The sequence below is a fragment of the Pseudorca crassidens genome, chromosome 20 (assembly GCF_039906515.1).
Source record: "Pseudorca crassidens isolate mPseCra1 chromosome 20, mPseCra1.hap1, whole genome shotgun sequence".
NCBI classification, from domain to species: domain Eukaryota; kingdom Metazoa; phylum Chordata; class Mammalia; order Artiodactyla; family Delphinidae; genus Pseudorca; species Pseudorca crassidens.
In genome coordinates, this window is record NC_090315.1 from 52,669,840 (window position 1) to 52,682,168 (window position 12,329).

The window sequence follows — 12,329 nt, forward strand, 5'->3', positions numbered from 1 at the left end:
GCAGTCTGGTGATGCCATTCCCTTGTTTTTGTGTTTTAAGCCTTCAGTGATGCCCACTGCCTCCATGATTATGTCTTAAATTTTATAACACAGTCTGTAAAATTCCTCAAAAGCTGGTGCCTACCAACCTTTCAGCCTAGTCTCCAGTGACTGCCAAACAGAGCCAATGCTCAGCTCACGCAGAATAAGGCAGTGTCTTCCCAAAAGTCCTATCGCCTGTCACCTTGCTATGTGTTTGAAGGTGCTTGAGACCACCCGCCTGAGGAATCTGGCTCATCTTCAAGGTCTGGCTCAAGTCCCCTGCTCTCTGAGGTCTTCTTCAACTGTACCCTCCTCTGGGTAGCATCTGCATTCACAAACTCATTCATTCATTCAACAAGCATTTTTCTGAGTATATTCTACAATGTACCAATCATGTGCCAACCTCCCAGAGAAACCATGCTGGATAAATGCAGAAATGGCTCCTGCTCACATGAAGACCACAGCTGGAAAAGGGAAAGACATTAACAGGTAATCATATAAAAGTTTGTTACAAACTGTCACGAGAGTTTACCATACAGGACAGCCAACGTACCCTGGGGTTGGGGAGCTTCTCACTAGGAATGGGTGCTTGAGTTGGGAGTGAACTAAGAATTAACACAAGGAGGTGGGACATACATTCCAGGCTTGGGGACAACAGCGGGTAGGAGGGAACCTAATACTCTTTTTGAGGAATAGAAGGCCAGGGCATTAAAGCAGAGAGGCCGAGGGAGAAGAGGCACTGACACTATTCATTGTGTCCTGTCGATTTGTTGACTGTGTCCTCCCTGCCTCACACTCTGAGAATGAGCTCCTCTAAGGTAAGGACCATGAGTTATCGAAAGTCATGTCCAGCCCAGCATTTAGCACACTGCAAATAAACAAAATTAATGCACCCATTTTATGGATGAGGAAGCTGAGGCTTGAAAGACTGAATGAGTCATCCAAGATCCCAAGGCTGGCTGTGGTTGCACAGTAACTAGAATATACACCTATCATTCCTCAACTGCATCTTTCCTTAAACTGCCGTAAGGCAATCCCCCATCTTTTTTCCTTAAAAAAAAAAAATCTAAGATTTTCCCGTGAGCTCTTTTTCAAAGGCCTTGATAACAAAAGACAAAAAGCCAGTTATTGCTGCGCGTGGGCACGCACACACACGTGTGTGTGTGTGTGTGTGTGTGTGTGTGTGTACACGACTGTGTTGCGGAGGGGTGCACACTGATCTGATCTTCTGGGGGGGGGGGTCAAATCAAGAACAGGACCGCTTTCTGGTTCTTTTTGGAGCCTCTTTAACGGCCCCAAATGGTGCGAGTAGTGAGAATTAGCCATCAGAAGATGCTCCTGGCGATGCTGTAAAGAGCATCCGCGATAACTCTGGAGGTCCTGAGTGCGAAGACCCTGGATTTGGACTCCTCGGGGCAGCGAGAGGGATTTCTAGTTTCCAGCTTCCAGAACCTCTCCTCTCTTCTAGCTGGGACTGATGGTTTGGGAAAAAGCACCATTTCCAGTCTATCCCGCCCGCTCCCGCATGTCGGTGGGAGAGGAGGCAATCTCGGGGCGGGGAGGCATCCTCCAGACTCAGACATTCATCTCTGTCCATTTCAAGGCGCCCAACCTGCACCGTATATAATGAAGTATTGCGCCCACAGCGGAGGACAAGGCGTCCTCTCTGCATGTTTAACTCACGAGTTTGGGGCAAATCTGGACTCTGGGTCTACGATCAAGAGCTTGATTTGACACTGGTTGAGAAACTGGAGTTGAGGCTTTGATCGGGCAGGGAAGAGCGGTGGGGAGCGAGGTGGGGTGGACAGTGGCGCGGCTCTTGGGAGGATTACGGCGGAGGCTGTGGACCGCGGCGCTGCTCGCAGAGGCTGCAGCCATTGCACCGCTGAGCATCCCACATTCAACAGGAGGAACCCGCGGGAGAAGAGCCCCGAGCCCCCCGCGCCTCAGCCGCTGCAGCCCGTGCGCCCCGCGCCCGCGCGCGCCATGGCCAAGGAAGGCGTGGAGAAAGCGGAGGAGACGGAGCAAATGATCGAGAAAGAGGCAGTCAAGGAGCCGGCGGAGGGCGGCGGCGGCTCTCACCGCCTCGGGGACGCCCAGGAGATGCGCGCCGTGGTGCTGGCCGGCTTCGGGGGGCTCAACAAGCTGCGGGTCACCAGGAAGGCCATGCCCGAGCCGCAGGACGGCGAGCTCAAGATCCGCGTCAAAGCCTGGTCCAGTATCCGCGCCTTTCTCTTTTTCTCTCTTTGCGCGCTCAGTGCTCCGGGGAGCAGGTGGGGGGAGAGCCTCCGTGGACACCCCCCTCCGCGCCCTCACCCGGGTCTCAGAGCCTCCCCGAGGCCCTGGGCCAGCTGATGCTGGGGAGGATGTTGAGAGGCGGCCCTCGCCCTCCCCGAGCCGGATCTAGGGGTGACCGGAGGAGCCTGTGAGAGGGGAAGGGTCGATGTGGCGCCCAGCGCTCAGGGTCTGGAAGATTGCGCCGCGGGAGCTCTCCGTGGGGTAGGACAGCTCAGCTGCCAGGAGAGGGGGTTTGACGATAACATGCTTAAAAAATAACCGTCGGCTTACTGTGTACGAGCTTTCGTTTTTTAGAGTTTTATGTGTGCGATCTTATTTAATACTTCCTGGGACCCAGTGAGTTAGGCACCATCATTGTCCCCCATTACAGGTGCGGCAACCAGGGCTCGGAGAGTGATTTGCCCAAGATCATTCGGCCGCCACTAAGCGGCATGGCCAGGATTTGATACTGGACCTTTTCAGCCTCCATGCTATTGTCCTGGTGGGGCTGGGGACGAAGTGCGGGGCTGGGGAAATGCGTCCTTCCTCCTCACAGCTGCACACTCCCGTCCTTGCGGTCTGATATGGGTAAAGGAACTGGGAAGCATCCTAGGTACCCAGCGTCTCAGCCCCGTGAGGCCTGAGGCCAAGACTGCTACTTCATCCCCCCTCTTTCCCCACAGGCATCTTCTGTGTTTCTCTGAAGAGGAAAAACACAAACAAACAAAACAACTGAATCTGCTCCTAACTCCTGCTGCCATCTCAGGAGGAGCTCAGCAATCTGAGTACCCTTCTATTCCCCCCCCCCACTCCTCCCCAGGGAACCTCAGACTGCCGCCTCCCTTCTCCCTTCCCCCTCCCCCCACCCCCCGAACCGGCTGGGATTCCTCCTGGAGTGTTTAAGCCTCTCTTGTGCTGTTACTATATGGTCATTTCCTTGGAATTCTGGGGAGGGAGGGCTCATCCCAGAGGGTTCACTGGACCACTACTCTTGAGTGAGATGGGCCCACCCCTTCCCATCGCGGTTTTTTAAAGCCCCCAACAGACACTGCTCCCTAAAAGCAGCAGCCAGCTCACCGGTTCCCAGGTGAGACCCCCAAACTCAGAATCTGGGAGCAATCTAGAGGCAAGAAAAAGGCAAAGGAGCTTCCCCTCCCCTTTGCCGCTTCGAGAGCAGACGCAGGTTTCATTCGCCAGACTGGAAGGAGGCTGGAGAGAGGCGGTCGCTGCTCTCTGGCTCACTCATCACATATGGGGCTGGTCATGTTTGACTCTAAACACAGGGGCCTCTCCCTGGGAAATTCAGGGCAGGGGACAAAGCTCTGGCCAACTGGGGGATCCTATACAGTTCTGTTCTGTTAACTCTTGCTGAACCAAGCTGGCTGACCCCAGAAGGCAGAGCTTACCCCTGCCCTGCTCACCAATAAATTCCCAGTGCCCAGCGCAGAGCTTGGCACCCAGTATATCCTGAATAAGTTCTTGCTGAATGACTAAGTTACTGCTGGATGAATGGATGGAGGAAAGACGCCTGGAGGGGGATTGTTGAGTCATTATTTTTCTTCACTTGCTGGTGGAAGAATGTCTATCCAGTAACATTAAAACTGTGTATTGATCATTCTCCTTCCTAAACCACCTATCAAAAATACTGTGTGTGTGTGTGTGTGTGTGTGTGTGTGTGTGTGTGTGTGTGTGTGTGTAATTTATGACCCTCCTCAAATTGAGGACTGGGTTCTAGGACTCTTTGTCAGAGTGTATTTTCAGAGAGTGAAAATGTTGAAGCTACTTTTTAAGAGAAGAGATTGTCATCTGCAGGGCAAATAGGTCTGGATTCTCCAGCCTTTCACTTACTGCATAAATGCTGAGAGGATCTGAAGCGTTTGGAAATAATAAATGTCAAGATGAAGGCCGGGAGACTGATTTTCAAAGCCAGACACTGAAGCCTGTTTTTCACTGGAGCCGTACACACACACACACACACACACACACACACACACACACACACACACACACACACAATGGAATCACTGCAGATCCCCCACCCCAGTTGTTCAGAAAGCTAGCCAGCCATGGGGGGTGAGGGGGCGGATTTGGAATACAGTATTGCAAAGGCCCAGATTGATTTTCATTTCCCCAAGCTGGAAGCAGAGATAATCGGTTTTGCAAGGTGGGGCTGGAATCGGTTTGTGAGGATTGCCCGCTGTGCCCTTCTTTCTCCACTAGGTTAGGATTGGCTGGCCAAAGATGCCCATTGACTGTAAGTTTAGCCTTGGAGCCAGGAAGACTCATTCTGTAGTTTTATGAATCAGCTGATCGCCTCCTGGATGAAGGTTTCCCTCTTATCTGTTCTCCCTCTCTCTCTCTCATTCTCTATTTTTAATGTAAACCTTTTATCATCAAATAGGATATGCTTTTTGCTAGAGAATAAACCATAGTTTATCTGAACTAGTAGTATTCAGACCTGGAATGAGGGTCCAAGTTGGTTACTGTATAAATTTTATGGAAATGGAAGAGAAGAGGCAGGGGGAAATACATATTTTATCTCATTTACCCCTCTCATCTGTGGTCTAGCGCAGTAGGTATTATGATAGAGCAAACTGAGGCCTGGAGATGTTCAGTAATTTGCTAAAACATCACACAGGTAGTAGAGATAGGATTTGAATCCTGGTTTGTTTCTCCTTAAAGCTCTGCTGTTTTCCTTTTATTCTATTTTGTCTCCCTCTCTGGAAAAGCCACAAGATATGTAATTTACTTCTCCGGACCTTTGGCACATAAGCTTGCTTTCTTTCCTTTCTTCAGTGAATATGGCTCCTTTGATCTGTTTATGTCTGGCTTAAGGAGACATTCTCTGGCCATTCCCAGAGTAATACGGCTTTCCCCCCAAAGTGGAGGCTTGATGGTCAAACGCAGCTCAGGAAGAACCACTGCGGGGTGTGCAGGGTGGGAGGGATAGCCCAGTCTTCCATCTAAATTGTTGCCAGAGCATCAACTTTAATGGGGAATCTGTTTCATCTACCATTCAGGGAACAATTTACACAGCAAGCGATTTAACTGGCCGAGGGGAAAAAGTGCCTGGCCTTTGGAGAAAGATGTATCCGTGTAACCTCGGTGAGCATCTCTCTCAACTTCTCCAAGATTTTTGTGCCTCAACTGCAAAATGGGGATACTAAAATGAACACTATGGTGTTGAGAGGATCAGATGCAGGAAAGAGGCCCAAAGTTGGCACTAAGTAAACGGTAGTCGTTGTGACTGTTATCGTATCTATGCCTGTATGACATATTTCCTGGAGACTTGATGACTTGGAGATGTATAATATAGGCAGTGTTATATCACATCTGCTTAGTGATGAAGAGTGAGACCTTCCTAGACATGAGTCCCAGCTCAGCCACCTGCTAACTGGCTATCCTAGGACTGGTCCCCTGGAGGCAGAGCCTGGGACAGGGATGCTTTTTGAAGTGGTTGATGTAAGAGGTGCTCTCGGGAGACTGGGAGCAAGGGAAGAAGGATGGGGCTGGGGAAGTAGCCAAGCAAGAGCTGGGTCTCAGTTGGATCCCACCAGGGGTTCTGGAGCATGAGTTGTACCATAGAGTCAATCTGACCTTGTAGCAATGGGGGAAGCCTTCTGGGCCACACCCGCCCCCCCCCCCCAGCCCCTGTCATCAGTCAGTTCTGGGTTCTGGGCTGCTTTCCAAGGGGGGATGTGGAGCCTCTGTTCCCCATGGAAGAGGGGACGGGGACTGCTCTGAGCTCTGAGCAGCCAGCTCGCCCAGCAGCCGGAGGATGGGTGCACTGCCCAGTAAAAGGGATCTGAGTGAGGCACAACCCGCGCCCTCTACACTGGTTGACCTTGACCGTGTCGCCTACTGCTCTAAACTTCAGCTTCCTGCTCTATACAATGGAGATAATAATAGCACCTCCCTTCAGAGTGCTGTAAGGGGGTTTCTGCTGAGTCACAATGAGCCCACGGTGCATCCGGACCTTTATGGTGATGTGTGGCACACAGCAAGTGATCAATGGATGCTAGACATTATTATTATTACTATAAATTATTATACTTGGTTTCCATAGATACCTTTTATAGTCGCTATCATTCAGACCAGCACTCTTTGGAGAGTGAAAGGAACACTGCTAATAATTACTCTGGGATAGCAGGGACAAACTGGAACCGTTCTAGGCAAACCAGGGTTTGTGGTCTCCCCTGCCCTGCCCCCCGCAGGTGTTAAGGGTCTGGTCTATGCCTTTGCTGCCAGCAGTCTTGTAACAGTGGAGGTTCTTTTGGACAGGAGCTGGTGGGATTCGAGGCTGAGAGTCTCCAGACTGGGCTGCAGGAATGTATTTAAGTGGCCATTAAGAAGCTGGCCTGTTTTGTGGCTCAAATTGGCTTGGGGTGGAAAGTCACTAATGGACTGGGGACATTTATTTTCCCAGACTGATTTACAGCAAGAGGCCACGTGAAACTGCTGGAATGAGACCAACTGCATGAAAAATAGTTGCAGCCATCAGCCAATGGCTCCATTGGCTGGTCTGAAAATGGGCCGAGGGCAGGCCACGCTAGAGGAAAGCCAGCAGATTGGGAGGATCGTAATATATCATGAGGGTAAAGTGCACTGGAGACGGGGAGGGAACTCATAGCTATTGGGCACTTGTTAGGAGCCAGCAACTGAACTGCCTGCTATACACTCTTTGTTTCATTTTATCCTCATGGCAACTCAACAAGGTCAATGTTACGATCTCCATTTTAATAATGGGGAAACTGACATTCGGAGACAAGTTAAGATCACAAACTCTTAAGTGGATGAGCAGTATAAAAATCCAAGTCTGTCTTGTTCCTGGACTCTTTACATGTGGGAGTCTGATTATCAGAGAGACACATTGACAAAGGCACAATGGACACAGAGACAATGAAAGACCAAGACACAGAGAGAGGCAGACAGACACAAAGACCGGAATGGGAAATACAGAGAAAGAACCATGGATGCATTTGACTGATCTGAAGTACAGCTGATGAGACTCAAAATTGCATGGTGCCACCTTGTCTCCCAAAGTGGCCATTGTGCTTCTGAACCACATTCACTTTCTGTCCATTTCCGTGGTCTGGGATGCTTTTGGAATCCAGCTCGGATCACATTGCTATGGCTGTTGACCCAGAACACCCGTGCTGATTCGATATAATCATCACTCAAGACACTGAGTTCCTTCCTCTGCCCCTGTGGCCTCCATTGGGCTATGGATACATTGGCAACTTGAGTGCAGGATGTCACCAAACAACACAGCATTAAAGTGTCCCTGACAAGGCCAATCCAATGAAATATGGCCAATATGATCTTCCCTGAGTTTATTCAAATAAAGAAGTGGAGTGTATGAGGTTAAGTGACACAGATGTTTGTAAAACTGAGAAATTGCTTGGAGGGTCTTAAGACTGGAGCCAGGAGCCACTATGGCCGAGAGATTGGAATAAAGTGTTCTGAGTCACACTGAGCCCTGTTTGGTGATGAGGAGGTAGAGATGCTCCTTCTGGGGTCTTTCTTATTCAAAAAGTTTGCCTTTTCCCATTATCTTGTCCTCCCTGGAGAGGGCTGGTGATGGTGACAAGGTTTGCTCTTGATGCAATAATGGAATGGACGTCCTGTCTCCCCAGCAATTCGAGGAAGAAAGGAAGCCCAGAATCAGTGTGTCTTCTATTTCATTCAAAAAGGAAATGTAGAACATCTTACAGGACATCTGACATAGAGCAGGTTCCCATAAACAGCAGCCTGATCTTAATTAGACAGAAGCCAATGGCAGTGGCTCATGATGGGCAAAGGGAGTGATGACTGATACCCAAGCTCACTCCACCCTCCACCGGCAGCACCTTTGGAGCAATGAAGCCTATCACCCTTGTCATTTTTCATCTGCCGCTCACCCATGAGTTTATCATCTTTACTTGCTAAGAAAAAGGCACTCAGAGATGAAGTGGAAAGAGTGAGAGGCTACAACAGATCTGAGTTCTTACCCTAACCCTACCTCACCATGGCTGTGTGATGGTAGGCAGACAGCACCTTCACCTTGTGCGTATCCTCACGTTGGTAAGAACACCCTCTTTTTGGTATTGTTATGAAGACTGGCTGAGAGGCTGTGAAAGTCCTCACTGCTCCTTGCACACAGTGGGCACTCAGTAAAAGTTATTTTCCTTCCTCTGTTACCGGGGCTGCAAAAGATAGAACTGGGACACGACCCCATCCTCCCATTCCCTGTCTTGATAATCTCCCACCAAACTACGTGGGCAGCAGGGACTAGGGTGCTGGCTTTTGAGTCTTATGCCCAGGGTTGGGAATGGATTTGGACTGATGTATTGCTACCCTAACACCAGCTCTGTGCACACTCATTTGGGGGTAGCAGCACAGATTTCTCTGATAGCTGGGTGTGCAAAACAGCCCAGCCTCTGGAGTTTGGTTCACACTCATCCAAAAGAGCCCCAAATCCCACGACCTTTGGGCAAATCACTGACATTCAGCGCCAACAACAAAGCTCACCCAGACACGGGGAATAGCGCCCCCGTGACCCCAAGTTCCTGCCACTTCTTATTCTTCATAGGGATCTTTTTTGGCATCTTGACATTTGTCATAGAAGAAAACGTTTAATTAGAAACAAGAAGACGCTCTTCCTAGGAAAGGGCAGTGGGCGTGTAATCTCAAATTAGGTTGATTCCTCTGTGTGTGATCTCACACAGAACATTGTTGGAGCCATGGTATTAAAATGAGTAAATGTAATGTTTGAAGGCCCAAGAGACAAAATAGATGCTCCAGTGAAAGGGGCTGTTTCATCTTTAAATGTGATATTTTCTTGATGACAGCCTGCAGTGAGCTCCTGTCCTCAGTCTCCATCTGTCAGTGACCCTCGATCTCTCAGCCTGAGCCTCTTCCCCAGCACTGTCCTGGGGGCAGGAACATGAGAGTCAGTGGTTCCCCAGACAGAACCCCCTTGGCAAGTTAAAGCACGGGGTCCTCTTACTCCTGACTTCTCCAAACACCTGTAGTCCCCAGAGCCCATTGCAGGGTAATTATCTTCTGTGAAAGGAATGATAGTGATTCATTTCTTGGACTGGCACTGAAAAAACACCCAAACTGGATGGGAGGCAGGATGCTTTTGGCTATAAAAGAGTTAATGTTTGAAGTGAAGCAGATGTGGATTCAAGTCCTGAATCTGATCATTTTAGCAATCTCTATAAACTTGGGAAAATGACTTACTCATTTGAAACCTCAGTTTGCTTATCTGTAACATGGGTATAATTATAGTCCTTACGGGATAATTTTATGTGTGTCAGGATCAAAAGAGAGATCATGTCTAAAGTATTTAGCAATGATGCTGGCATATTTAATATTTGTTGAATGAATGAAGTCCTTGTCATATAGTGTATGTTTAATATATATTAATGGTGTGGTAAGGAGGAGATGCAAAAAAATAGGACATTAGAAAGTCCCTCCGTGTGTCATAAAGTTTTCTGGATGGAGTCCCTATTCAGATTCCACATGTCTTCCCTGAAGGGTACAAGACTCTAACATCAAAAGTAGCCTGGAAAGAACGTGCCACCATGGCATGACGTAAACAAGAAGATCCAGATGAATTCCTGAAGGAACAAGAGAGGAAATGGAACCCAAATGTATCGTGCTCCTACTGTGTTCCAGAAGCTGGGCCAAGCTTAGGGACCTTCAAAAAGAAGACCAGTCCCGTTTGCTCTGACCTCTCTTTCCTTCATTTCAGCCTTGGTGACTGTCATGATGAACTTGTCCCTGGACTTCTAGGCTCTCCCCTTTCCTTACCCTTCCATCTTTTATCTTCTCTCTCCTCATCTGTTAGCTTCATGTGCTCCTACTGCAATGAGCTGCCTTCTTGAGACTTGGAAAGATGGTGGCCTTTCGCCCCAGCTGCCTTCTGCAAGGTTAGCAAGCCCCATTGCAACGAGAACTTTCTTCTCCCAATTTTCATATATCAAGGAAGGAATCTGATTGGCCCTTCATGAATCACATACCAGCCCCTGGACGTCCCTCTCTCTGTTTGGCCCAAGGGAGTGAGGTGCTGTGATTGGCCACATTTGTGCCCCATTCTGTTCTATTCTGACCTAGAAGAATGGAGCCTCATGATTGACAGCCCCACCAGGAGCTCATGAAGCGTGTGTGTGTGTGTGTGTGTGTGTGTGTGTGTGTGTGTGTGTTCGGGGTGGGGGTGGGGTAGATACTCTAAATGGAATGGAGGGCAGTTATCAGACAGCGCAGGTAAGAGACACACTGGACTGATCAAAATGGCAGTCATCATGGGGGATAGAAGATGCTTCTTCACCCAGGAAAAGTGAAGAATCAGGCAGGGGACTGGAGAAGGCAGCTCCATTCCCTGTCTTGGGACTTTACATCTCTCAGCACCAAGTTACTGAATCGTATTAAATAACATATATAATATTTTCAACTTTGAGGCCCATCATCTTTAAAATCTCTGGTCATCTTGGACATTCCAGAAACTCTCTCTGTTCTCATTTAAGCGATGAACACCAAGCCTGGGGCTTGGGTAACAGTAGGCGCTCAATCAGTGTTTGGGGGAACGAGTGAATATACTGGGTTGCCCAAAAAGTTCGTTCGGGTTTTTCTGTACCATCTTATGGCAAAGCCCGAACAAACTTTTTGGCCAGCCCCATGTTACTGACTTTCCCCAAATCGTTAGTGTACCTTCTGGCAGCAGCGGCAGTGTCACTTGTAAATGTGGCGCTCCTAATACAAACAGTGGCCCGTCCACGCCAGTGTGCCTTCAGCCTCCCCTCTGCCATCAGCTTTCTCTGACAGAAGTCTACATCTCTCCAGCACGCACGTCTTTGAGTGGGGACTTGAAAGAATACCAAAGGAGCTATGTTTTTGGAGAGTTTTACTTCTCCTTGACACAGTCTGTTCTCTTGAAACTAGAGATCACTTTAAAAAATAATAAATTTATTTATTTATTTTTGGCTGCATTGGGTCTTCACTGCTGCACACGGGCTCTCTCTAGTTGCAGTGAGCGGTGGCTACTCTTCGTAGCGGTGCGCGGGCTTCTCATTGCGGTGGCTTCTCTTTTGGCGGAGCACGGGCTCTAGGCACGCGAGCTTCAGTAGCTGTGGCACACGGGCTCAGTAGTTGTGGCTCACAGTCTCTTGAGCACAGGCTCAGTAGTTGTGGCGCACGGGCTTAGTTGCTCCACGACATGTGGGATCTTCCCGGATCAGAGCTTGAACCCGTGTCCCCTGCATTGGCAGGCGGATTCTCAACCACTGCGCCACCAGGGAAGCCCCTAGAGATCACTTTCTGAACCCTCTAATAACTACTTTCCCGAGGCTGGGAAATGTGGGCCTCTGACTTCTCAAGATGCTTTGTAATTTCCTCCGTATTGCCGTGCGGCTCCATCGGGGACCGGAGGCTAGGGCTCTTGGAGAGAACCTGGTGTGCTGCTTCTGAGGATGGTTATTCCAAGAGCACCTGAACTCAAGTGTTCCTGTGATGCTGGTACACCTGGGGATGCCAGGCCCTGCCAGCCTGGGTGTTCAAACAATATTTCACTAAACTAAACATATGGTGGTAATCCTTGTGTAAGATACCCACACATCAAATCATGCTGTACACCTTAACTTAATACAGTGTGTCAATTACAGCTCAATAAAACTGGAAAGTAAATGAATAAGTATTTCAAGCTATTGGGGAAAAAAAAGCCCCTTTTAAAACAGTATGTCCGTGACTCTGTTCCCACCTTCCTTTGTAGGTATCAGGCACCCCACCTTCAACACCTCCCAGATAGTTGCAGGGGTTTCTTAGGGGGCGTAGCTTGGATGCTCAGAAGCACAGTTCTGGCTCCCTCCCCATCGACCAAAGCCGCCCAGCATGTTTCCCCGTTTCTTCTCCAACCCAGGTGGAGCCTGGTTCTCTGCTTAGGCTGTGGTCCCCTTTCCACCCAATACAGGTTATAAAGCAGCATATGCTACCTTCTGTATTAATCCTCCTCCTGTTTGGAGCTAATAATGATGACACTCTTGTCATTAATC

The 12,329-nt window shown here is 49.1% G+C and overlaps 1 protein-coding gene and 1 long non-coding RNA gene across 3 annotated transcripts in view; one reads left to right on the forward strand and one right to left on the reverse strand.

The window, feature by feature from the left end:
* Nucleotides 1–12,329, reverse strand: part of LOC137215338 (uncharacterized) — a 234,144-nt gene that overhangs the window by 125,537 nt on the left and 96,278 nt on the right. The window lies entirely within an intron of this gene.
* VAT1L (vesicle amine transport 1 like) overlaps nt 1,883–12,329 on the forward strand; it is a 148,387-nt gene continuing 137,940 nt past the window's right edge. The window contains exon 1 of one of the 2 annotated variants that reach the window (XM_067720439.1): nt 1,883–2,234. In XM_067720439.1, coding sequence (XP_067576540.1) covers nt 2,008–2,234 — 227 coding nt within the window. In that variant the 5' untranslated portion in view covers nt 1,883–2,007. The remainder of the gene's footprint in view (nt 2,235–12,329) is intronic. The other variant, XM_067720438.1, reaches the window with a different exon arrangement.